This window comes from Aulonocara sp. 'chitande type north' Nkhata Bay, linkage group LG8 (assembly GCF_057382095.1).
Source record: "Aulonocara sp. 'chitande type north' Nkhata Bay isolate Kocher_YH1m ecotype deep benthic linkage group LG8, A_spYH_male_GT1.1, whole genome shotgun sequence".
Classification (NCBI taxonomy): domain Eukaryota; kingdom Metazoa; phylum Chordata; class Actinopteri; order Cichliformes; family Cichlidae; genus Aulonocara; species Aulonocara sp. 'chitande type north' Nkhata Bay.
Genome location: NC_141351.1, coordinates 6,254,903 through 6,281,683, shown reverse-complemented (window position 1 = coordinate 6,281,683; position 26,781 = coordinate 6,254,903). Strand labels below are relative to the sequence as shown.

At 40.7% G+C, this 26,781-nt stretch overlaps 1 protein-coding gene across 2 annotated transcripts in view; it reads right to left on the bottom strand.

Annotated features, from left to right (window-relative positions):
* snx29 (sorting nexin 29) overlaps positions 1-26,781 on the bottom strand; it is a 143,847-nt gene that overhangs the window by 33,701 nt on the left and 83,365 nt on the right. Inside the window, exons 16-19 of one of the 2 annotated variants that reach the window (XM_086302997.1) lie at positions 10,732-10,848; positions 9,376-9,402; positions 8,961-9,016; positions 8,600-8,681 (exon numbers count right to left, since the gene is read on the bottom strand). In XM_086302997.1, coding sequence (XP_086159123.1) covers positions 8,600-8,681; positions 8,961-9,016; positions 9,376-9,402; positions 10,732-10,848 — 282 coding nt within the window. The remainder of the gene's footprint in view (positions 1-8,599; positions 8,682-8,960; positions 9,017-9,375; positions 9,403-10,731; positions 10,849-26,781) is intronic. The other variant, XM_086302996.1, reaches the window with a different exon arrangement.

Below are 26,781 nucleotides of genomic sequence, written 5' to 3'. Positions count from 1 at the left end.
ACAATTGCTTCCCTTACGCTGTTCTCTTCATCTCCCACTTCCTTCACCTGTCAGCGCTCTCCCTCCCACTCTTCGTATTTGTGTGTCCCACACCACCACCACCACTCCTCACTCACACACATACAAATACACTCGCATGAACAAATGAGTCACTGACAGTTTGTGAGAAAGGGTTTTCAGCATAGTAAGGAAGTCAGAGATCAAGTGATTGAAGGATAGGCCACGCAGTGGATGATGCAGTGCAAATTAGAGCTGAATGAGACAAAAAAAGAGGGGAGGGGAAAGAGGAGTATCAGGAAAATGGAGCCAAGAGGAAGCGGCAGACAACTGGAGACACAAATAAATGTGTAAATATAAATTGAGGTTATCAGGGGAGAAGAAAGCACCTGCAAAGACACACTTTGAAGTGTTTATTGGCGGGTAGGTCACTGATCAAGTGCCGCAGCAGGGCTTAGCCCATACTGCTGGGTGCCTTTCAAGAGCTCAGTGTTGCTTTGCTATGTTTATAAGGGTTAAATCCAGAAACAGGTGCTGTGCAAGCCAAACAGTAAGAGGTGTATGATAAGATAAAATAAAATAAAATAAAAATTCAGCCTATTCTGAACTGCCTTCATAAAGCAGTGTGTGGATTGATCTTTGCAAATAAAAGTGCAACAATATCTTTGTGAGATACAATATCTTTTGTTTGGACAGTTTTAGCAAGGAGGAAACTCCATCCTATAGTTTCTCCTGCAAATGACGCTACCCACAGGCACAGCTAGAGGTAAATCTCCTTCATGGGGGCTTGCAGTTATGATAAATAACGTTTAGTGCAGATAAAACTGAATCGAATAAAACTGCAAGTTGAGAAAATTAATCATCCTAATTCGTTACACCAGAAACCTTTTGCCTTTCCCATCTAAAGATATTTGTACAGGCTCTAGTTGAGGCGAACTGGTAATTCCAGTTTTACTCTTTTCCTATGCATTATGCAGGTGTTGCATTTTCTGTTCTCCCCCTCAAGTCAGAAGGTCACAGCCTCATCCCTACTCCTGCCAATGCCCGTGTCCTTCCACAGAAATGCATTTTATTTAAGTACTATTGAATGAGACACTGAAGCTCAACCTCCCCACTGTGAAATGCTCTGGATAAGAGCACTAACTTAAGTGCCTAAAATGGAAATGTAATGTAAATTACACTGATGCTGAAATTGATGAGGTGCCTGTGCTGCAGTGTACAGCAGCAAAAGCAGCCTCTGCGTCTTCCCGAGGGTGTTTAATCTATGACTGATGGATGTAAGACGAAGACAACGATTGTAATTATCATCATCATCTTTGTAAAACATTCATCATTACCATCATCAACATAACCGTTATCTCGCTCTTTCACCAACCAGCCATTATCATAACCATAATCACTCACGTGCACATCCATACAGAGTCCAATACGTGTGTGTGTGTGACAATACACACACACAAAAAAATCCTGCAAGCTCATGATCAGCGATATTCATGTGTCTTTAAATGCAACACCAACAAACATGCACAGCTATCTGCACATGCTGAAAGATCACATTAATACATATGGATGTACTATCTCATCTGCACAGGGAAAGCAGTCCAGCAATGCAGATTAAGCCTCCGGCTAATCAGAGCTGCTCACGTGGAGCAGGTCTGGATGTAGGGCATGCCGGCTCAGTAGCCATGAGTCTTCCTAGCTATATCCAGTGGATAACACAGAAATTAAAGGTGTTAACACAGTTCCCAGTTTGCATGTCTCTGGGGGATAGCAGTCCATTGAAGGCAGCTGTGCACACATCTGAAAGAGTTTCAAGGACGTATCAAAGATTCACAGATGCGCTGATTTATATAGTTTATATACATTAAAGTCTTTGAGAGAAGCAAGTTAAACAAGGTTTATGTAACTGCTATTTCTGTAATTGAGACTCTGCTTGAACAGGCTTGAAGATGAGCATACGCAAAGTAGATAATAACAAATATAATTAATGAACTTTAATGAACTGCAGTAAAATTAATGGACTTAATGATAATTACATATTACTTTTAGAGATGCATCCCTTGTAATCAGATTAACAGTCGATGTGGTCAGTTAACTAACAACCGTAATCTGTAATTTATCACCATCAACAGTATTTTCTGGGATCATTTTTAAGCATTTTCTGGCCTTTGTTACAGTTTAAAGTGGACTTGAAAGCTGAGAGAGAGCAGGGGGAAGACACAGGGCTGGAGCAGATGGCAGCATGGAAACGGTATCATCACTTTAACTTAGCTTTGAGTGCACTACAAAGCAGGTAAGGTTATATTTACTTACCGATGTTTTGAGTGTCTAGCATTGTTGTGTCTGCATTATTGTTGCTGTTTATCTGCTGACATTTGAGATCTGTTTTATTAGTTCCAGTTGCCATAAATGGCAAAGCAAGCTTTGTAGCTCAAGCAGTTTTAACTAGCTATGGTCTGTTTAAAAACTTCTCAGGAAAAGAAGCCTGTAAATTTAACTGCAAAACAGCTTTTCAACCCAGGAGAGTGGAGCAGCAATGACCAGTGGACCCAATCCGAGCCTCCCTGTTACCCAACTAATAGGAAAAAAAAAGAAAAAGAAAAAAGAGCAACACTATTTCTCATTTCTTATGGTGTGTACAGTCTACACCTCATCTCCATCACACCCTCTTCTTATTATCTTGAGCTCAAGAAATACACAATACCTCTGAAGCAGGCAGAACCTTCTGCTGAATAAAATTACCTCTGATGGCTTAGAGTGCATACACGCGCACACACACACACACACACACGCACACACACACTCGCACAGCCTCGCTGCTTGCAAAAAATATATTTCATTCATAATTTAATGCCGTTTTGTGGAAAAAGAGCAACCGTGTGAGGGACATAGGAAAGAAGAGAACAGTAGATGTTTCCAGTCAGATTAGCATAACTGAGTTTTCAGCACTGCAATTATAGGTGCAGCATTTGGCTGATCAAAGAGACGTGCTCCTCTTGTATGTGCAGATACTGTATATCTATTGAATCTATATGTGAAACGGCTAACGCGGACTGGAGACACCAGCTCTCAACTCCAGCATTTTCCATTGGACTCACTTCAAACTACAGGATGTTACATTTGTTCTTGATGCCTGGATTGTGTTTGAGTTTATGGATGGACGCACAGATGTAGGCATCTGTGCATCTACTTTGCAGTTTTGTCAGTTTGCTGTCCCCCCTGTTCATGTTATCTTTGTCTCATCTGGGAAGTTGTATGAGTTTAAAATTATGATGCATTAGTATTAAATTGCTGTGGAGGTGGAAAGATCCCAAGCATTTTGTCCTGGACTTCAGCAGCACTAGAATCAATGAATAGAAAATTAATAGGTGAAAGAGGATTAAACCAGTAAAGGAGAAAAATAGTAATTGGAGGAAAAGTAAAACAGCAAGACTGATGAAAAGAAAAAGAACAACAGATAGATTAAAAAAAGCAAAGGAGAGCAAAGCAGAAAGAGCAATTTTTAAAAAGAGATTTGGAAAGGAAGATGATGAGGGGCTATATTCAAAAACTTTGAAGTGAACGGTGCATTTGTTGGACTATTTCCAGCTAAAACCCCAAGAAAAAAAACAACTTAAGAATCTTCTTGCCTTTGGAGTTACAAAAGTGGTGTTTAAAAAGCTCCTTTTATGCAACTTTTCTCCTTCTTTTGATGTAAACTGAGGTGTAACTTCCCATTTTCAGCATTTTGGTTGGAAAGGTCCCAGACTAGCTTTCGCAATTATATGTCACAGCCCATGCAAATTTACTGAAGTTATTGCTTTACTGAAAAAAAGTCAGCTCATGATGATAATACCCGTTTCTGCTTTGTTAGCAGATAAAACTTTATCATAGGTAAATGCTGCTGTGATACAAAGAGCATATCTTTCATCTACACCACAGGTATGACGCCTCATAATCAACAAACTGAAAGCTCCCATCAGACAGCAGTAAGCTTCTCAGCAGGACTACTTTAGAGTGTCTGACAAGAAATAACATAAAATACTTTTGAGCTAAATGGCACAAGGCTTTTATCTTTTATTGTATGTGAGCAAAAAATGAGCTATGGCGCCTAACCTAAGGCTAAAAGCTTCCCAGCTTCACTCTTGTCACACTTTGCCATGAAAATGATGTGTTAAAAACTTTATTGCAAAAAGAGGCATAGTATGGCACAGTCGTAGTGTGCAGCACGTTGCATCATCTGATACCTCACAGATTGCACAACAGACTGCAAGAGAACAAATATGATTGTCAGAATGTCCCAATGCAATGCATGCGATGAATTTGTTATTTCTCTATAGTCCCTGCTCTCATACCCTGACCCATCATGACACATCTTTATTACATCCTATTAGATTAATTTGTGGAACTGCATTGAAAACAACAACATTTATTTTATCTGGCCTAAGTAATATCTCCAAAAGGCACAGTAACTTTTTTTGAATTGAAAGATCAATAGGGTGTTATGTCCCTGAACATTTCTTGGTCAGGACCCGTAACTAGGCAACCAGTGAAGAATCCACAAAGTTAGTGCTTTCAGCAATGACAAAGGTGCGCCATTAGTTTTGCAGGTATTTGGTTGCCTGGGTCCACACGTTTTAATCCGTCTACTCTGATGTATCTGGCATTGTTAAATGTAACAGCAGTCTCTCCATTACAAAAAAAAAAGAAAAGAAAAAACAGTCCAATGAAAGCCACAGACAAAAAGTGGCGGACCAATTTACCAAACCACTGACACCGCCATCTCCAGAGGCAAATACCTTACATTTAGTTCTAAGATGTCTTTCCCAGAGTGTTTGTTTCTTCTACTTTTCGCTGACAGCCTTGTTGCAAGCACAAGGATCCCATAACACACAAGCAGCCAGCACAGACACTTCTTTGGAGGAGAGTTCCTCATCAGCCTCTGACTGATGCTCTTTTCACAACACAATGCTGGTCCAGGACACACAGGTAATGAAAAGCACAGACGTTCACGCGCACACAGAAATCACCGCGTGTGCTCGCTGCCGGTGTGCAAACCATGCGTTCTCTCATTCTCTTTTAATAGCCTCTATTGTTGGGATTGTGTGGGAGCGAGTCAGTGATTTGCCACGGCCGGTATAATTCTCTCATTATGAGTTCAGAAGGGGAAAGTAAAGGGACGGAATGATGGAAGAATAAAGGCCCAGAGGCGCACAAAGAGCAGAACCCAACTTATAATGGAGCAAATCCATCAGTCTCTCTCTTCATCTCTGTCTGTCTGTCCAATGGCCGTACCACACTTCAGATGGAAGTCATTTTAGAAATCTTGGAGGGGGGAAAAAGGGGCTCTGAGGACATGCAAAGACGAAAATGGAGTACAAGTAGGCTTACCCCTGTCATAATGGTATGCAATCTGGCAGGGGGAGTGAGACAGATATGCAGGCTGAAAAGGAGGACAGTGAGAATGAAGCAAGGAGGCAGACACGCTATGAGATGCGATGGTTAGATCAGCGCTTCCACCTCTCTGGATGGGTTTAGCAGCAGTATAGAGCTCCTAGCGAGCTTATTTTCACCACAAGGTTGCCGTGACCTAACTCGGGCTCAGGCTTCTGAAATCCCATTCACTCTCCAAGCCTTACAAAAGCCAGCTTTGGCTATGGCTCATTGCTCGCATCATTGGTTCAATTTTGCAAGCATATGAGTGTGTGCGCGAGTGCAACAATGAAGGAAAAAAAGACCCAAAAAAATCTTTGCACTCGCTTGAGGGTAATTTAAAGAGACCCCTGCCATTTCCTCATGATACCCTCAGGTCTTTAAGACTGTTGGCTCAGTGTTCAATCACCACAACAGCCTCACCTTAACAACAATGACTCCAGTAACCTTGGCCATCCATTAACCTGTCTAAGAACAAAAGCCGTTTCCACAGGGAGCCATTAGACGAATATAGCTCTGTGAATGGAAGTATCCAATACACCAGATGGGTTGTGCTTTATACCAGCTCCAGGGCTGGACAGTAGTCTCTCAGAGACCATTTTTCAGATGGAGAAATTAGGCTAAATTAGCACAACACATGGAAACTTGAGGGGGTAGGGACAAATAAGTAAATACTTCAGCCTACTCCTTTTCAAACAAATAATGGAATGATATTTTGTAATGATTGTGAAGGCACATGTTTGAAATGTTTGAAATAAAAATGAACTGAACTGAACTGAAAATGCTCAGCTTCAATACTGGAGTCCATCCATAAATCCGCAACTGCAGGTGGATGCTAATAATTGCCTGCAGCGCTGTACATGCCTGTGTGCGGTTCACCTACTTTTAACCAACCATTACATCGCATTCAGTTGAAAGCGTGGGATTCCCACAGGCAAAAAAAAATATCTTTAGACTCTCGTAAAGACTACGACTTTTTTTATTGTTTGTTGAACAATATATCCAGAAACGAGAGGCTCAAACTGGGTGTAGTGCTTAACAGTCTGTAATTATTTCTTGCAAAAAATAACAACAACCTGCCTTTATGGGAGCACAATTACAAAGCAGTCACCCGAATATAAAAGTTACCAACTGCATTGAACGACTCACTTCACCCAACACTGCACAGCAGTTTGAATGTGGGCCACTTTCCACTGAGCATTTTACTAGCAGCAAATGATAATTCTAAATTATTGCCATCATGTGTTTGGTGGTACATTTATTACTGTGCATGCATAATGCAGAATAAAGGCACTGCCCCGTGCGGCGTGAAGCTGCGAGCGGGTAGAAGAGAAATTAAAACAATGCGTCTCATTTGCCTTTGTCGCGCATCAGTCCTGCTGAGAGGACGGAGACAGTCTGGCTCAAAAAGATGTCACACAGCTAAAAGTTTGAGTCCTGAATTGGGAATTTACATCTATTATGTATAAGTTGAGCCAAGCTGAGATGGTAGCCAGTCACTCCTGCCTATCCGTTACAGCTAAGGATGTGTCACCTGTCTCTTCCTGTCCCATATGGTTTTCACTGACTAACATTACAGCTGTACCTCCTGGCTACAGAGCAGATAATACCAGTGTGTACACACATGCACTTTTCTGTCTGACAGGTGTATTTGTGCAGCGTGAAGAAGGTGTCCACTGTAGCAGCACTTGTGTGTGTGTGTGTGCGCATCAGTTTTTGTCTCATCTCCAATAGTGCAGGTTTGTGTAAACACCTGAGCAGGCAGGTGTGTGTGTGTGTGAGTTTGTCTGTCTGATGAAGCTCAACCATGGGACTTAATGTCTGAGTATGTGTGTGTTTCTGTCTCACATGGGGGAAGCAGGGGACAGCCACGGCGAGAGAGCTGAGGTGTAACACCTTGTTAATGTGACAGACACAGTAAAACAGCCACAGAGGGAATGAGGTGCCGTTGTCTACTTTGCTCGATAACTTGACAGATACAAGAAGCAGCAGCAGTTCGGTTTGTTAAGCTGCTCTCGAGTCCAGTTCCCAACACACCTTACTTAGATAAGTACCTGGCACAGAGCTCTGGAAACACTATTTTAGTTAAGTGGAGTTGCTTTATTATTATCGGTGTAAACGCTTAAAGTTCTGACCAAACTTGATTGCAAACTCAGAAATGGCAGGCTCGAGTGGGAAGCGCAGTGAGCATTCTGGGACTTATTTAGGTCTGCAACAGTTCTGGCAGGGCACCAATCGATGACGAGGGACACACAGCCATCTTGGAGCACAGACTGCCCCCCAAAAAAAGCGACAGCTAGCCTTTTATTTCTTGGCGTTTCTAGACAAACCTTTTCTAAGCTTAAAGAGCAACTCACAGGTTGAATTTGTCACAGGATTTATACTCGTATGTATGATTGCAGAAGCTCAGTAACTTTATGTTCCTGAAGATGGAGTTCAGATGTGATGATGATGAAGCCAGGACCATGTTAGATTGATATCCGGTACAGACGCCCACCATGTACCAACATTAGAAATGATCCCAGATTCATCGGATAATTAGTTTCAACAAAAATGTGAACTATGCGATTTTTTTCCTGATGTATGCCAGCTTCTACCTTAGTCATCTCCCCCTCTTTCTGATGAGGCACAGTATTGATTTATGTGGTCAACGAATCCCAGCTGAAGCATTCGTTTCTGTTATGGACTGTTAGAGTTGTTACAGTTTTGTATTTTCTGACTAGTTTTTATTTTTATTTCCTTTTTACTTTTTGTTTACACAGTGGATTTACTCGTTTCTGTTCAGTTTTTATTAATTTCAGTGTATTTTTTTCTAGTACTCTTGTATGGCAGGCACAAACCAATGAAAACAGATTTTTAGGTATTAAAAAACTTTCAAACAAAACAATTTGAATAAAAACAGATGATGAGCTATTAATGCTCACGTGAGCGAATGTAATTATTTCAGAGCTTTCTCATTTTGTTCCTTCGCTCTGTGCCTCCATGAACTTTTAACTTCTTGTTCTGTCCATTACTTCCTTCCACCGTTTCTATTCCAATTAAAACGTTATTTTTGTCTTATAACTACAGCAGTCTGTACATCAGACATCAAAGTCAATGTTTAAATCGGTATATTTTGATGAAATGACTCGTTTTGCCTGGTAAACACAACGCGTGGCTCAGACAGAGATATTAATGTGGCTGTGTGTACCTGATAGACGTGGTAGGCGTTGGCAGCTCTGCCTTGCAGGAACACAGAGGGGATCCATACGTTGATGAGAGCGCGATGAGCCCTGAGTGACACAAACAACAAACAGTTCTCACTGCCGTCTTCATTATCATCATCATTATCCCGAGCAGCGGCAACATTAACAGTATGTCAGCACTGTGTTTGGACAGCTACCATTGTTTGCAGTTCACTCTGGTAAAACACCTGAAAATCTAATTTAGTTGTAAACTCAGAGGAAACAGTGCAAAGGGAGAAAAAGGGGTGAGAGACATCAAACTATGAGAGGATAGAAAGGGGTGAGAGAAAGATGCGTTGGACGGGGGATATAGAGAAATGTTCTTACGTCTCAAAATCTGACAGGCTAGGGTCATCTGACGTCTGGCTTAAATCACCTGGAACCTGGAAAAAAAATGAATGAGAGGAAGAACGCTAAAGAGCAGGGAACAAACAAAAGGAGGAGTTTCATTTCAAATACAGGACAAACTCCTGCACAAATATGTTATCAGATACGCACAAAAAAACACTGAATCCATCTACCAGTGATCCCTACACCAGTGTGTTCCCTGTGTATGTATTCATCAAGCATGCATGCCTCCAGGTTGGTGAAGTAACCACATTAAACGTGCTACATGTTGGCCTTGTGGATGAGAAAGAGTATGTGTGTACATGGCCGTGGGAAAGAAAGGAGACAGCAACTGCCCCTGCCCAACAATATGTATCAACATGCGAAACGAATAACCAAGATATACACAGCATACCCATGCATCCATACACGCAGGATGTTCCTGCAATTCATACATACAGTGTGTAATTACTATGTAATCAATCTTAAACTTCTAATACTATTCAATTTACTGCTATTGTGCAATGTCCAAACACTCAGACAAATTACATTTTGATGCTTTGGCAATTTTGTCTCTTGACACTTTCATGCCAATAAAAGCCTCGAGAAATGAAGTCAATCGAATTGAGAAAGAGAGTGAGTGTACTTGTGTTACTCATGTTGTGTGTGTGTGTGTGTGTGTGTGTGTGTGTGTGTGGGGGGGGGGGGGGGGGGGGTCTAAATCTGTTTAGAAAATCATGTTGCCGGGATAAAGCAAGAGCCCGTAACAAAAATCATCAAATTTCACGGTGCGACAGCTTGGTTTTGATAAGGTTATGGTTGGGTGAGTAGTGCTTATATCTAAGGTTAGAGTAAGTCTCCAGGGAATCAATGCAAGTTAATGTAATGTCGCCTGAAGTGTTGGGAATATGATAGCTTGTGTGTCTTCCCCCATCCTGTCTCTCCCAGAGCTGGCATGTCAGCTATTCAGATTTCCCAGAGAGCCTATCTAAACCTGAGCAAAAACACTGTCACCACAGCCAGTGCAATTGGGCCGCCAGCCTCCAGGCTTTCATCAAACACACACACACACACACACACACACACACACGCACGCACGCACGCACGCACGCACAGAGAGAAGGTAATAGATGAGCAAGACCAAGAAAGGGATCAGTGAGGCAGTGACCCTGGTTTGGCTGTCTGCAGCAGCTCTGAGTTGTAGCAAGCACGGAGCACTTAGGAAACAGAGATGGACATGCACAAAACACACACACGCCCACAGGAGTCCAGTACAGCAGGGCTGAAGCTCAGGGATAAGAGCTCCTATCTGCTACCTGGGGCTCCCTTCACTGAAGCTATACCAACTCAAACTGTGGGCAGGCTGTGTGTGTGCACGTCTAGACAGCTTTAGGCTCTCCAGAGCATGACCAGACGTTGGTAATCTGTGCGTTTTTCTTGTTAGTGTAGAAAGTAGTGAGAAAAAGTAGCTCTGTCTGTGTACTGTCTAACAAGAACAATGGATACTTAGTATTAACATCGATAGCCATCAAGATCAGGAGAAAGTCTCCCGGAGAAAATCAAATCTCACCAACAGAAAATAAGAAAGAAGATAACTATTATTGACGCCGCCGACTGTTGGGGAAAATGAACCGAGGGATGGACAAACAAACAGGACCAAGTAGAAATGAAAATCAAACAGAATCAGTGGGCAAGTCAAAGAAGAGAAAAGGAGAAAACCCGCAGAGAAATCAGACGAGACAGGATGCGTCTGTTGCTGTGTGCCACTCACCGGTCCTCTCAGGTCAATGAGCTCCTGTCTCATCTGGATTATGAGGTGGTCTTTGGCCATGAGCAAACGGTACAGGCGCTCATTAAACTCTATCAATTCACCATGCATCTCAGCCACCTAAAAAACACACACACACACACACACACACACACACACACACACACACACACACACACACACACACACACGAAGAAAACTTGAATTAATCAAACCGTGGACCACTCTTCTGCAGGACACAATTATGTACAGTGTAAAATCATTTAAACATCATTGTAGGAGTCAGAAAACAAAAAATTAATTGTCAGTTTATATGAAAATCACACAAAAGGCAAACACACTCCAGTTAAGACATAATGGATAAGGACAGCAGGACAATTTCCAACAGAGATAGGAATGATGGAGGGAGAGGAGGTGAAATTTGTTCCCATCCTATGTGTTCTCCTTCCTCCCTGCTATTCAAATGTCATGAGCTCTAACTAACCTTGACACAATGTTATTCCGTGTGTGTGCGTGCGTGTGTTCATGCAAATACAGCCAAGCTATCCAGTGTGTCTGTGTGTGTGTTCCCCGGCCTGTCTGCCTAACCAGGCTGGACGCTGTGGACAGGTCTCTGTCAGGAGACTGACAGCTGTGACACACACTGTGCTGTATGGAGGACACCTGCTGTCACAGCCACTTGGAAAGAGCGCCGTTGCCGGCTGACAGGTGAGCTGAGCATCAGTGTTGCTCCAGTGCTGACCTTCATACATTAACTTTATCCCATCGCATTTAGAAGCCACACACTGCCATAAAGAAGAGGGGAGATTTCTCGAGTAATAAAGACAAGAGTGTTGACGACGATATTAAATCTGTGGTTCCCTGAATATTTTACAAAATAGCTTTATGCCAAAGTCGGTTTGTGTTCTCGTACCAGGCAAGGTATATGAAAACTGCAATATTACCAAAGGAAAACAGTGAAAAGAGCAACAGGAAAGGCTCATTTCAAACAAAGGTGACAGTGAAAGTAGCCAGAAAATGTTTTTAACCAAGAAAAATGAAATATTGCAGCTTTATTTATAGAGTATGTGTGGCACTGAAAAACATTTACACAGTAGTTCTGATGCTGGTTGGCTGCGGTCTTTGCTGGCTGTGAGGACAACAACTCTGTTTCTCATTTAAGTTTTTCTTCAACTAGGTGAAATCGACTGAGGTTTAGGGGTGGGTTTTAATAATCGATTCATCGATTAAAATCGATTCTGGCTTGGAGAACGTGATATCGATTCATTATGAAATGCTGTGTCTCTAATAAAACCGCTGTAACTTCAGAGGTAATGTTCATAAGCTGATTAATGGTTTTCTTTCGTTTTTGATGTACTGCAGAATATTTTTATAAAATCCCAGGCCAGGAAAATCACCTTCATGTTTTTCTGTGTTTTATCTTCAGCTACTTTGACACAAAGGCATCTGCTGTGATGCTCACACCTTTGATAAAGTCTGGAACGTGTCAGCTTCCTTTTTATAGATACAAAAATATGTAAATGTACTGATCTGAGTTATAATATTTCTGACTGTCTGAGGCAAAATTTCCCAGATTCAAATCGAATCGTGGATCGAATCGATTCAGGACCTTGTGAATCGGAATCGAATCAATTCTAGAAATCAGTGACGATACCCAGCCCTACTGAGGTTGCAGCCCACTTTTACAAGCGTCTGCCATTTAAACTTGAGTTTGTCACTTTATCGGTTTGTAACAATGATTGAAATTAAAGGGGCAGTATTATGATTTCTCTTCCTCAATACAATACAGTAGATGTACTGTTACGGCACATCTTTCATGCTCTATAAGGTCATGAGAGTGGATATCACCAATTTGGTCTGAGAAACTGAGCATGAGCTCACAAGCCCAACCTACTTGCTGTTTAAACCTTGCATTTGTAAGAGAGAACCAATTAGGAGACAGCTGGCTTACAATCAGTGAAAAAAAAAAAGCTTGTTTTACCAGTGACTACCACTGCCAGAGACAACAGTGCTGTCTGTCAGGGAACAACTGACGCGTTCTATAGGTAATTTGTCAACATTTATTGAACGTTTCAAAATTGTATCAAATTTACTTTTCAGTTGCCATGACAACCACAAGACAACAGCAAAGACAGCAAAGCTGCAGTGGAGCAGAGACGAGTTTTGCCACAAGAACAAATAACGAATCTCCTTGAAATCTGACTGCATTCAACTGGACAAAAGAATGAAATACAAATAAATAAATGAAAAAGAAGAAGATCACGCAGAATAAGCTAGTCTTAAGTATTCAATAGTGATAATGGGTTTTTCCTTGATTGCAAAAGACTTTACAGGTTTTGTCTTAATTGTCATTTGCTGTATTCATCTCAGTAAGGCCGCGGAGCACAAATCACACTGAGTCATGATGCCTGCCGTGTATTTGGTATAAACCGTGAGCAGGAAAAGATCATTTTGCCAACGTAGGTGGAGATGTTAAAATGCTCTTTTAGGTGATACTGCTGTTCACTTCTGTCACAGCTTTGTTATTTTCAGGCAAACAAATAAAGTCATGTGTTAGACTACTATTAGATTGAGAAAGACAACTACACAAAGTAGACACGATTCATTTTGTGTTATATGCACAATCTCAGCACATTTGTAGACTTCAAATGTAAAAAGGGAAACATGAACAACAAATGCACACGTCCAGGAAAAAATGAAGCCACTCCATGGTTTATTTTGATAAGTTATCGTGTTGACGTCGCCAAAGTTTGTGTTTCAGTTTTGCTATTACTTAGCACTCATTAGCATCATGTGGTGTGTGTGCCAGTGTAGTCTATAGATGTAGCTTGCTAGCGTTAGCTCATAAATTTGTATTCTCACTTCTCATCCAAACATGGCCACTCGTGCCAGAAAAAAGGACTAAACTGGTGAAACTCTGATTTTCTCAAGCTTTGTGCCAGGGCTTGTTTTTGTTTTCAGGTATTCCACGTTGAATAATTTTGGTCTGGCATTACAAATGTATGTATAATTTCAGAGATATTATCAGTACTGCAGATTTCATCCAGGGTGATGCAACAAATAAGTACTGTATGCAACTCTACAGTCACAACGACTGTTATCTACATAGTCGTAAAAGTATATTATATATATCTTTTTTATTTACCTGTGAAAAACAGACTGTTAGGGGGGCTGGGTCGTCGACCCAGTGGTTTTGTGTTTTTGGTCCTTTGATTGGATTAATTATATCTAATGGTTTGTAGGGTTGTTCTGAGTTTAGGTTCTCTGTGTGGTTTATGTTAGAGTTTTAGTCTTTTGGCTTCTGTCTGTATTCCTTAGTTGCTGTATCCCCTTCTCAAGTCTGCATCTCTGTGTTATGTTTCCTGTTTTACTTTGAAGTCCGTATCTCGGGTTAATGTATCAGGTTTTGCTTCCCTTGCCTCGTTAGCCCTGATTTGCCCCAGCTGTGTTTCCCGTCTGTCTCTCATTCACTGATTGCTCCCTCTGTTTTTAAGCCCTGTGTTTTCCTCTGTCCGTGTCGCGATCTACCCTCATTCTGTACTGTGTGTTCTGTTTGCCAGCCTGGTTAGTTTTTTGTATTTTTTCAGTTTAGTTTTTGGTCTGGTTCACCATTAAAGCTGTTTTCAAGTGCACCTTTTTCGTATCCAAGAGTCTGCACTTTGGGTCCACCATTCCAGTCCTGCCTGCATACAGCCACACATGACACAGACTCATTTTTCTTCAGAATTCTGTTTGAGCTCGGTTGATACTCTGCCTTGACGCTTTTTGTTTAAGCAGGTATACCAGTGCTCTCAGTCAATATAAAAATGTCTCTAAATACCCGAGGCAGTATAAATCACTGGATCAGACAGTGCTGCAAAGCAATAAAAACAGCTGATGCTAATCTTTAAACATAAAACATAACTGACAGTGGCTCAAAAATTAATCCCCCAACCCTTAAAGTTTCCATCTCTCTCCCGAGCCCAGACATTTGTGATGAGACGAGATGAAGATGCGACATGATTTGTACGAATGAGAAACACAAACGCACACTTTGAACTTCAATTTGATTTGGTAAGCCCAGGTCAGACAGGGAAGAGTAAGGGACCTGTATGCTTAACACCTTTGACTGCCATGCAAGCCATTCATCACCTCTATTTATTTAGCTGCCATGACTCTTAAATAGGACATTATAAAGGAGGGAATTAATTTTAAGCGTGAGGAAACCCAATTAATTCTCAGTGAGAGCGTGCTAATAAGTTTTTCTCTGGCTGTAGATGTGTGCGTGTGTACAGTAGTGTATGTAGTATAGAGTATCCAAGTGTGCATGTGAAAATGTGAATTGCAATTTTACACGCCAAACACGGGTCTGCATTAAGCAGTAGCTACGTGCTAGCATTGCCAATTTGTTTCACCAGGCAAGGTCATCTCCTCTGTGTTATTAACGCTTCATTAAAATGCACAACTAAGTTTCAGCGTTCATTCACTCATATCTGGACCTCACATGCAATGGGCATTACTCAGTGGGCATTATCACATTCTTTAGCTGACCTTTCTCTAGACAAGGCCACCCAAAGCCTCACTTCAGTGTTGCATCAGCCAATAAATATCTACTGGGAAGCAGCTAATTAGTGGCTTTTGAAATTTCATCAGAAAAAAGACAAAAAAAATCTGTACTTCATTATGGAGATTCCAGAAGTTAGCTTTAGAGTTCAATTTGATGCCGTAAATGGTTTAAAAGGAAAGTATATACATACGGTGTGGTAACATGCCAAACAGTAATAAGCAAACTAGGGATATGATGCAATTTAACCCTTGCAGAGAGTGTACTGCTAGACAATACACAAAGAACAGCAATAAAACCACTGTTGCATATGTCGCCCCTACTCTTCCTTGGCTGACCCGGGCTTAAAAAAATCAGGTTAAAACAATGTCCTTCTGGCAAACCTCAGACATGGATTCATGTGGATGTTAGACAACCAACTAAACACTGCTGCAGACACAAGAGGACAGGACAATGCGCCTCACCACAGTACAACAACATGACATGACAAAGAGCCCTCCAGCGTTTCCAGTGTTACCCAGTGTGAGTGAGAATCCATAGAATCCAACCCAAAATACCCCAGGACAGCATCAGAGGTCTCTTGCGTCAAAGCTATTGTGGGTGGCACCTCCAGAGTTAGGAAGGTGGCAGGGATCTGTGTGTATGACATGTATGTCCTCTTTCTCCACCTTTATTTTCCTCCTAGTACCTTCTTAGTCTCAAGGCTGATGGACTAGCTGACAATTTCCATCAAGCAGCTTCAAACTCTAAAACCTTCAGTGTGGAACCATAAAACACAAGGAAAAGCCCTGACAACTCAAAAAGTCTGAAAAATGGAAGCCTGACAGGCAGCTGTTGTAGAGCTTTGTACAACTTAAAGTCATGGCTCAGGTAGGGATATCCAGAGGATATCCTATAATCAAAACTGAGAACCAAAAGTGACCAGAATGAGCTGCAATGGCCTGCCTGAGGAGGTAGGACATGTGATAACTGCACTCCCTTGCTCCGAACTAGGATGACTTAAAGGTGCTTAGGTTTGATGAATAGGCCACAATTCTGAATATTGTGCATGATAACAATATCAGACATATACTTGCTGACAGTTTCAAGCTATTGCACTGTTGGTTATGGCAATACCGTGGGAGCCGAGGACACACACAAAGCATTTTAATGACAAGCTGTGAACGTGAAACATTACTTTACAAGGTGCTTTTAATAAGCCATGAAGCCGAAGTTTAATTGCTCATTTTGCAGAATTTCATTTGCAAGCAATTAGATTTACTTATTGTAGGAATAAACACATTCATGGCTCGTTGCATTTCCTGGAAGCTGTGCTAATCAGATTAAAAATGATCTAGCAAAAACTCTGAAGGACAATATGCCTTCTCTAATTATAATCTTGCAGTATAACAGTATACAGTACCATACTTTTACGCATTTGTAAAAATAAGTGGAAATTAAACTGCAACTCACGCTGTGATTTTTCTGGGCTGAACGAGTCTATTATTTTAATTTTCTACAAAACTGATATAATTTGTACCGTTAGCAGCACTTAAGTGGGATTAACAGCTGGAACCTTTAAATAAAACAAACGAAAAATCTGATTCAACTGATTCTCTTCCTCTACCATTAATAATGACAAATATACTAAAGCTCCGTGATTAAAACAAATACCTTTGTTGGTTATTGTGTATGTAAGAAAGACAAATTGCTTTCTTTTATTCCAACTCTGCGACTCTGCGAAGTTGAAGTGTACGGCTTAAAAGCAAATACAAGGCAACATTTATTTTTAATCGCACTGCGTGAGCCTTCACCAACCTAACTAATCACATCAAATATTTGAATAAATTAATCAGTCATGTTTCATGTAAGGATGTCATAAAAATAGCCAACAGCTTCAAAAAACGAAAACAATCTCATCTTAGCTTCAAATGCCTCATCCGATGCAGATATATCCAAAATACCGTAATGACTGACTGTGACTGAAAACTGGACTACAGAAGAGCAGAAGTCTCTCTATCAGGCATGCAGGGCTGGTTTAGTAAGATGCACTGCCTCACTTCAGCAAAACTGCCACCCAAGTGATGTCGACCCCATACAGTAAAGACTCCCCGCTCGAGTGCTCAAAGGCCCGCTCGCACAAGGACAAAAATCTCATGGAGGAGGATAACGCCTTATTCTTCTCTGCTTCTCTCCACTCCCATCTCTACAGAATCTCTCCGTGCGCCTCTCCCTCTCCTCTCCTCCCGTTTATGATCTGATCTGTGCCAAGCTGAGCTGGCCTGAATAAAAAATGCCATCGTGAGCTGAAACCCCCAAAAGAAGAAAACAGACGGGGGGAGCAGTGGTACAGCTGACCCAAAACCTCATAACCTTAATTACACATACTATAAATGGGGTGGAGCAAAATTAGATGGAGAGGAGGAAAAGCTCATCAGGACAAGAGGAAACAAAAGGGAAAGCTGATATCAGGGTTTGGAGGTCACAGGCTGTGGTACGGTGACCTCCACACTGAGTAAAACAGGCATAGTGGGTGTAGGGTAATGTGTGGCTACATACTGACTAACAACTCACTACCACATGAGTGTGCGTTGTCCCTCAGTTTGAGTCATATCAAGCCCTCTATTAAGCTATGAGGTACCAGCTGTTCAGTTTTTACAGCAAGTACATTTTGTTTAACGTTGCCAAAATCGTCATCCGAATTAACATTATAGTGATTACAGGGATGTCAATGGGCAAAAAGTCAAACTCTAGCCTTCACCAGTGGGTGATGTTGAGGTTTTATTTGCATACCATTTATGGATTCAATAAGTAAAATTGTTTTAGGAGTTGCTGTCTGATACTGACCTAGAAACCATCATCAGAGGACTGTCTATGGACGCCAGCAGGGTGTGCTGTGATGGAGTACACCCAGACTTCTCCTTTCTTTTTAATACTTGATTTTAAGTGGGTTTCTGCTGAAGTGGAGGCCTGTTAATTGGAGTGACAACTTGACATGAATACTCTGATCACAGAAGACAGAGAAGCAGGTGCAGCAGCACAAACTGAACCTGTTGTCTATGAACACAACACCCTTTTTTCATGTTACACTTATCCACTTTTTGAAGTTCGCACATTAGTATGTGCTCAGTTCGAAGCCAAGCCCGAGTGTTTCCTCTTAAATAACAGAAAGCACTTTCATAAACGATAATGTTCATACTATTTTGCTTTTCCGGGAGATTGGAAGGTAGTGAGCAGCTGGAGACACAAAGAAAGGGGATGAGCATGAGTCAAAGTGGCACCGGTGTCCCTGTTATTTAGCAACTACACTGCATCAATACAAGCAAACAAACAATGCAAAAATCATACGTGGTTAAAGATATTATGAATCAGTAACAGACATTGTTTTTGTTCATTTGTGTCCTTCCCAGTGCGTCTGAATCATTTTAAAAATAGGACTTTGACTGTGAGATTACATAAACTGTTCATCAGATAGGAAACCTAATAAAAGGCATCAAAGGTTCATTTAAATGTTAAACCTGGGTGAGACCTTAACCATAACAGGGCCGGTACTGGGCTTCTTTGTACATCTAATAAATGCAGCTTGGGTCTCTATGTGCATCTCTGAGTCACTTCAGCACAGCTGCTCCTTAAGAGGAAGAGACACAGCTGAGAAATGAGGGAGGGGGGGCAAGAAAGAGTGTGAGAGAGGACAAATATAGACATCACAAGCTGTGCTGTCCACTCTGAACTGAGGTGGAAAAAAACAACAACATACAAATAGAGATGGAGAGATGCGTTAAGAAGTGTGAGCTCATGAGAGCGGAAGATGGGCCGATAGAAAAGCTAGAAATAGAAGTTTATGGGGAAAAAAAAAAAGAAGCTAAATCTGTCCTGTGGTACAGACGTGGGTTTTTGTCACTGCGGCATCACACGGCGAGCTGCCTGTGCACTTGGATCACACATTTTTTTGATTATGCAGTATTATTACTTTGAGACGCTACAGTGATGACAATGTTAAAATACAGTCTGTCAGCTTTAATTTTAGGGGTGTTTTCATCACATGCGGATGAGCATTCAGGAAATGAAAGCCCTGTCTTGGTAAATGTTCTCGTGGCCTACACATGCCAGAAGTATTTGGGTGGATTAAGATTAGGTTTACATTGGAAAAGTTGTCACTTTCACCATCAAAACTTAACATTTTAATATACACTGACAGGAATTTGTCGGGATGAAGATTGTGGATTAAAAGAACACTCAGCTGGTAGTTATAGATTATTGCAACACATAATAAATGTTTTCTCTTATTTGTGGACTTCTGTTCTTCCATGAATCTGAAGGGCTGATCTGTGTTTGCTGTGTGGTGTAAAACCAGCAGAATGAGACATATATTATGTACGGTGTGGTGAAAAAGTATTTTCTCCATTTAATAGGTTGTTTTTTTTTGCATATTTGTCAAATTTCAATATAAAGATAATCCAGGTTAAAGCCAAGCGTTTCATATTTGATACAAGCTTTGTGAGTTTTTGAGACTTTTACATCATCATCCTCATCAGTATGATTAAATCATGGCATAATGTGCTGATTTTAGAGATGTTTTAGCCTATTTCACTGTTTAAGAACACACCTCTCACATGTCAGGTGATAGTTGTAACTTTCAGGCAACAAAATAAATGTTGTGAACCACTGAAATGATCCAGTTGTTTTAAAAAACTGCAAAGAAGTTCAGTGATAAATCTGCCAGTGTCTTTAATATAAACAGCATCGTGTGAAGATCAGCAGGCAAAATGATGGAAACTTGGAGGAACCTGTCCTTGGTGAAAAGATAATAAGACTGGCTAAATAAATTCTGTTAATCATTTTAGAGTCCTACTCAACCGGCTTTTCAAATCTTACTCTGGTGCTGCAGAGCTTCTGTACAGTAGCAACGCTCAGGACTCCAGGATTCATCAGCCGAGTTCGATAGTAACAGAGACGAGCTGCGTAGCATTAATATACTTTGGCATATTGAAGCCCCGCATCAGGTACGCTGTGTTTTAATGCTGGTCTGGTGTTCGACTGCGTTACAGGTCTTGAATGATTCATCTGAAGATGAATAAAAATGCCCACAAATAGTAACTGAAATCATTAGTGCATTAAGGTTATGCAATCGAAGACATGAGAGAGCTTACCAGTCCAATCTGAACAAAGAAATCCATAATTCCTATAAAAGAGAGAATTTAATGCTCTGAAAGGCTTTTGTGCTCAGAGCCTGTCTGAACACTTCAAAGCAGATTCACCTGCATTATTTGAGAAAGAATAATATGCATTATGCAATATCTGGGCTACTCAAGGGTCACATTCACTTGCATTACACAGCAAAGACAAGGAGAATTATAGAAGCATGCTGGTTCATATTTTTCTGGTTATTAATATCGCTCTTGTGAGTCAGTAGCTTGTAATTGTTGCACTTGTTCTTGATGTTGTTTATGGTTAATTAATGAGCTTGTGGATCAAAGGGAGAATCCCTGATCCCACTGGAAGTTTCGACCTATATGTCTTTTCTACCCTGCAACAGCAATCTCATTCTACTTATCAATGCAGTACAGCAGATAGAAAATACTCAACACACTGCGTACTGAAACAAGATGAAAAATATCTGTAGTGTAAGACGTGACAGATCACTACTGAACAATCTGGCTAATGATGACAGAGGATTAGCCTAGTTAGATTACAGCACTACTGTATGATGTACCAAGCTCTCAAAATGAGGACAAAACTTGGCTGTTTAAATTAAAAATGAGCAATTTTCAAACTACTTTCAAACTCAAAAGAAATATTAAATGTTTCCAAAGACTAATTACTACATAATTATTAATCTCACCTTCCAGTTTGATTAATGGTTATCAAAATTAAAATGCCTGTTTTGGATTTTTATCAAATACATTTTGTTAACAAAACAAATAATTTTATGGTTTTTTAAAACATAAGTAGTTAAATCTCTGTCTATAACGTGCAATTATATGCCTAAATATGGGATATTTAAATGAAATGAAAAAAGAAATCTCTACATATCTGATCTGCTTCAGCAGCACTTGTTGGATTTAATTAAACTGACATTTGAAAAGTGCCCTTGTGTGCATTTTTTAAAATTTAATCTGGGTAAAGACTTCTTATCACTAGCGTACAAATTCAGTGGTTATGGCTAACAAGGTGTTTTATGAAGTCACAGTGACCTTGACCTTTGACCGAAAGATTCTCATCAGTTCTCCGATTTCAAGATTTTAAGAAATTACCAAAAGTTGTTCTTGAAACATTAAACGTATGGATGCAGTAATAATGCTTTTGCCTTATGAATGAAACTGCAGGACACTATGTACATATTGCAGAGTTAGACGTGGCTGTTCTCATGAAAAGGATCATCACTGGGCTGGGTTGTCAGGTGACAGGTGGGAACGTTATAAAAAGAGCATCTTCATATGATAAAAAGAGACGCAGCAGTCTGTTGTTGCCCACCGGTTCCACTTTTTTAAATGAGACTTCAGCCTATTCGTAGGCGACATTAAGAGGTTCTTAAAAAGATCCAAATTGGTTTTCAGAAACACAAAGAACTGATTTTACTCAAAGGAGTATTTGAACATCTCCTACTGGCTTAGAGGTTTCCAGGTATAAATCTGAATTGCCTAAAGAGAAGTAGCCTTTAAACTCTCCCTTTTTAAAATCATAACTAAGGAAGAGTTTTTCTTTAAAAATCTTTTCCTTTATTTATTTATTTTTTTAATAGGAGGACATTTTGTGCAAAATGTTCAATAAAAACATCCTGAATGGCTGAGTTAAGTTAACTTTAAGTGAACTAAAGTACTGCGCAAAAGCCCCAAGTCTCTCTTCATTTCTTTATAGTTTGCTTTAAGAAAATGGGAAATGGTTGCAGTGATTTATTGAAATGTGCAAAAATATTAAAACCTAGTATGAAAGGCAAAGATTCAGAGAGGTTTTTGGAATTCTAACAAACTTGAGTCAGTATGTGGTACGACCACATGTATTTTTCAACACAGCCTGAACTCTTAGGCATCTTTCTGGTCATTTCAGTAAGGATCGGCTGCAAGAATAGTTTTCCAGGCTTCTTCCCTGTCAAGATAATTCCCACACTGTTCCAGTAATGTTAAGGTTGGGCTCTGGAGGAAGCCAATCCATGACTGATAGCATGTTTTTCTACCCAGGTATGCTTGGACTGCATTGGGAGATAGTATTGCATAGGATCAAAAAATTTTTTAAAAGTGGCGATTTTCTCTGCAGTTTTGCAATTTTGACAGATTGGCCAACACCCCTGGCTGAAGTTGGAGTCCCAAACCATTTTATTCTAAATTTACAGCCACTGGTTCTTTGGGAATCACCCCATTGCTGCCTGCAAAAATACTATTTTATGCCTGTCAAACTGTTACCTCTGGTATTATTTGCTTATTCATCTAAAGGTATGATTGCACTGTTTGCTCAAGGCCATTTAAAGAGATTACATGAAACTCTGCTTCTTTGGAAGCAAAATACAAGGACATGAAAGCTGGCTCGAGACTTTTGCAAAGTGCTCTGTCGGATCAGCTTCACAATTGATAAAAAAATATAATTAAAAATGAACAGTCACATCCTGGTGAGTGTGCATGACTGGAAGCCTGATAAGTTCATAGAGGTGTTTCTGTACTGTACACCTTCAGCCTGCCACCAACAGCCTGCGTGCGCTGATAAGACGATGTGTTACATCATCGCCTGCCCACCTTTTCCTTATCGCCCAACACTCACAGATCGGTGTCATGCAGTTTGGGTGTTTCTCAGAAACCTCGGTGGAAATCTTTACTGCATTATGCAAAGCATTTTTGTTGTTGTTGTTTTTTTATTATTCACAGACAAAGAGAAGTACAATGCCATAAAGATGCAAATTAAAATGGTTATGTCTTTATTCCCTGGAGTTGTTGCACTTGCTCCCCCCTCGTTTTCATCTCTCTGCATCTGTCTGTCTTTCATGTCCTTTTTGTTTATTTCACTCAGAAACAGATCCACTGGGATACGGTGACGTGCTTGCACACTGATAGCTTCTTTTAAACCAGCTTTGATCAGACATTCATGAAGATTTATGATAGGGATTCACGCAGTTGGCGAATGCAAGCGCACACGAACACGCCAGCATCACCCTCTGATTGACACGGCAAAGAATGAAAGGAAATAAGAGAAGAATGAGAGAAAACAGATTGTGGCACCAAAAACAAAGGCTTCTTACTCACTGAGACCGTTTGGTTATAGGTTGAATGAGTAAAACCAAAAACATTTTAAACAGATGATTTAAAGAGATGATTTCAAAACTGAGATGGGAAAAGCACACGCACAGCTAGCTGTTAGTCAAAGAGCAGACAGGCAAACGCAACCATACCAAAGAATTTCCAGATTTTTGACCTACATTACATAATTATTTAAGACACTTTTCTTGTTTATATTCATATTCATCATGCAAGACCATATAAAATGTGAAAAATTAGTACATGGAAACTTACCATTTAACCATGGCAACCAAGAACATAGAGTGGCATCCCATTATTGATAACACAAACCGTGATCATCTTCTGTCCCTACACAACTGTCTCTAGTTTAACACCTGGCTCATGGACCAGCAACAGCACAAGTAAGAATGACCAACAGACCAGCTGTCCCACAAACTGTGTATATCGTGTATATTTGTGTTTGGGTGGTTAAAAAAAACAACTACAACTCCCTATTCAATGTGTGTGCTGACATATAATGGCACACACCACAGTTGAGGTCATTTCCTGACAGATGTTGCCCCTCAGGCACCTCAGGATGTTACAGCAGGACTCTGCGTTGAGTGTCCAACACAGTGCATTAACATTCCTGACGGTGGTCTGGGCCTGAACGCAACACCTTCAAATTACTGCAGAAACTTTTGCCTATTTCACAGATAAATCCTGTTCGGTCTATAAAAGCTGGAAACTCAGCTCTCATCGCTGGTGATGATCCTCAAAGCAAAAGCTGGTCACTGAGATACAGAAACTGATGTTTGCAAGGTGCATATTCTAAATCTAAGAATGCGTCTTGCAGGGATCAATCTCAAACTAGCAGCCACGCTGGGAGGAAGTTCAGAGGTGTTCAAGGAAACTACCTTAAGGAGAGATCTGCAAAGTTTACATCTGGTAAGATTTTTGTTTCCTGTGGGCATCATCGTGGATCTTTTTGATCATACTAATAGTAACAACAGAGTATATCAGGCTGCTGTCGGTGTATTTCTCTTCACAGCCTTTTAGACTCTTGTAGCTCATTGTTTGATTTAATGGTCCAAAAACTGTCAGTATGTTCATTTGTAGCCCCAGAAGGCAGGCGCTTTCAGAGGAAGTCTGATAAACCCACTGTATACTACCTGCTTAGGCTTTACAAGCAGAGTTGGTAGAAACTAAAATTCAGAAACAAAAGTCCAAATGAATGCCAGTATGGCTCCATATCTGTGTAAATTACTTAATGATCCATTGAAACTGCCATAATAAGGCTCTAAGGTGATTATGTTCTTCTGTCTAATCTGCATCTGCATTATCAGAACACCAGCTAATGCAGCTTTAAAAACATTTAATAAAAGTGGTTTTATTGTAATGATAAACTGAACTAAAGTGAGCTCACTGAAACTATAACAAATGGATTTTTGTAGCAGCAGTAAGAAATACTTCTTCTTTGGAGTCATCAGCAACCAGCCAATCATATTTGCTGCCTTGAATGGTGCAATCAGTAGCTTCAGTGGAATGGCCATATGAGGCTTCATTGCCCTTCATGCCTTTATAAGACATCACAAGCTTGGTTCTGGTAAAAGATGCCAAGCCCAAAACCAAACTCACAGGCCATCATTACCTGCATGTCAGGAAAAAGCTACCCTGTTGAGCAACCACTAAATTACTTTCATTTGTTGAGGTTTGCCTTGTGCACAGCTTCAAAGGCAACATGAAAAGGAAACGAGCATCGAGTTCTGAGTGCAAAGTTAAAGTCAATACAAGGCATTTGCATCATTAAATTAAAACTCAAATAGGTCAGAAACACGGGCGTGTTTCACAGGTTAATGAAGGTTGAGCCCCCATCCAGTATTTATTTGTCTCAGTGAGGCCTTTATGTATCAAACAAGGCTTGATGTGACATTTTCAAAAATCAATAACTTGGCTGCTCAGATTTTGTCTCAGTCACCGAGCGGAGACAGTGGAATCAGGAGTGTTGACAGCTGCTCGTGTAAATCACAAAATGTCAAATTCTTATATCAGGAGAAGCTGCGCTGCAGTTTCAGCTCGTGTGAGCGGTGCATTTATCACACTGCTAAAAGATGGACTGAGCTGTCAGGACTGAAAAGTATGGTCAATATGGAAGTGCCTTTACTCTATTTTTTTATTAAAACAGATTATTTTAATAAAAGTAAATTCAATTATTTTTATTGCTCACCAGCCATGAGCCCAGTTGTTGCTTTTTGTATCGTTTGAGTTTATTGGGAAAACGACCCTCATCTCCATTTGTCTGTGAATACAGCAAACAACTTCCTGATGAGTTTATGGGCTCAGTCTCCATTTTGAAGTTTATTGAATATAACATTAAGTGCGTTTTGTAATTTCTGGCCATGCTAGGAGGCAGAAAAGTGGATTATCCAGGATAGCCTCATTGCCTCTTTTGGAATTGCTGAAGTGTGTGTTTTTGCAATCAGATCCACACCTCACTCATCACATTCGGCTTCAAAATGCAAAGACACAGCTTAACAAACCAGCGTTTTGTTAAGCTGTGTATACACTAAATCTAAGTTACGGTGAGATTAGGGTTGCAAAGGCCCAGGCACCTTTTGAGATTTCCTGCGGCCAGTCACTCTATTCATCTGTATTTGTTCTCCCAGAACAAACACTGTAGACTGCAAACTCCACCTTGAATTTATTAGAGGATTTCTTCCCAGCTATAGCATGCTAGCATGGTTAGCACTAAAAGTAAGCTGATACCATGTCACGTGCAATGCACACAGAGTTTGGATTTTTTATGTGTGTGTTTGCTTCAACTGTCGTTCCTGTGTGATTGATGCTGTGCCTGACAATCAATTAGTCGCAACTAGGGATGGGTACCGGTATTCTGACATAAACGGTAGTAACCAGACCGAAAAGCAGCGCACATTTCGGTGCTTTTTTTCCCTGAGATGTCATACACTTTGGATTCTAGCCAATCTGTCTGTGAAGGTTCCCAGTCATCCAGGTCATCGTAGTCAAAGGAGCTTGCAAAGAAAAGCGTCTGGACTTCTTTAAGTTACTTGAAGACGTTTCACCTCTCATCCGAGAAGCTTCTTCAGGATCATCAGGGGGTCCTTTTGTCCCTCTGTGGGGGGATACTCCCACTAGGTTTATATCTGGGACTCTTATAGCATTTTGTTAAAAGCCGAGAAATGCACCGTATTTGATAGCTTGCTGCGAGACCTCACATCGAGCACATCTACTGCGGGTGTGGTGCCTGTTATTGGACCCGGAGTTAGCAACATCCCCCAAAAACCCGACCGGGAGAGTCCTGGCCCC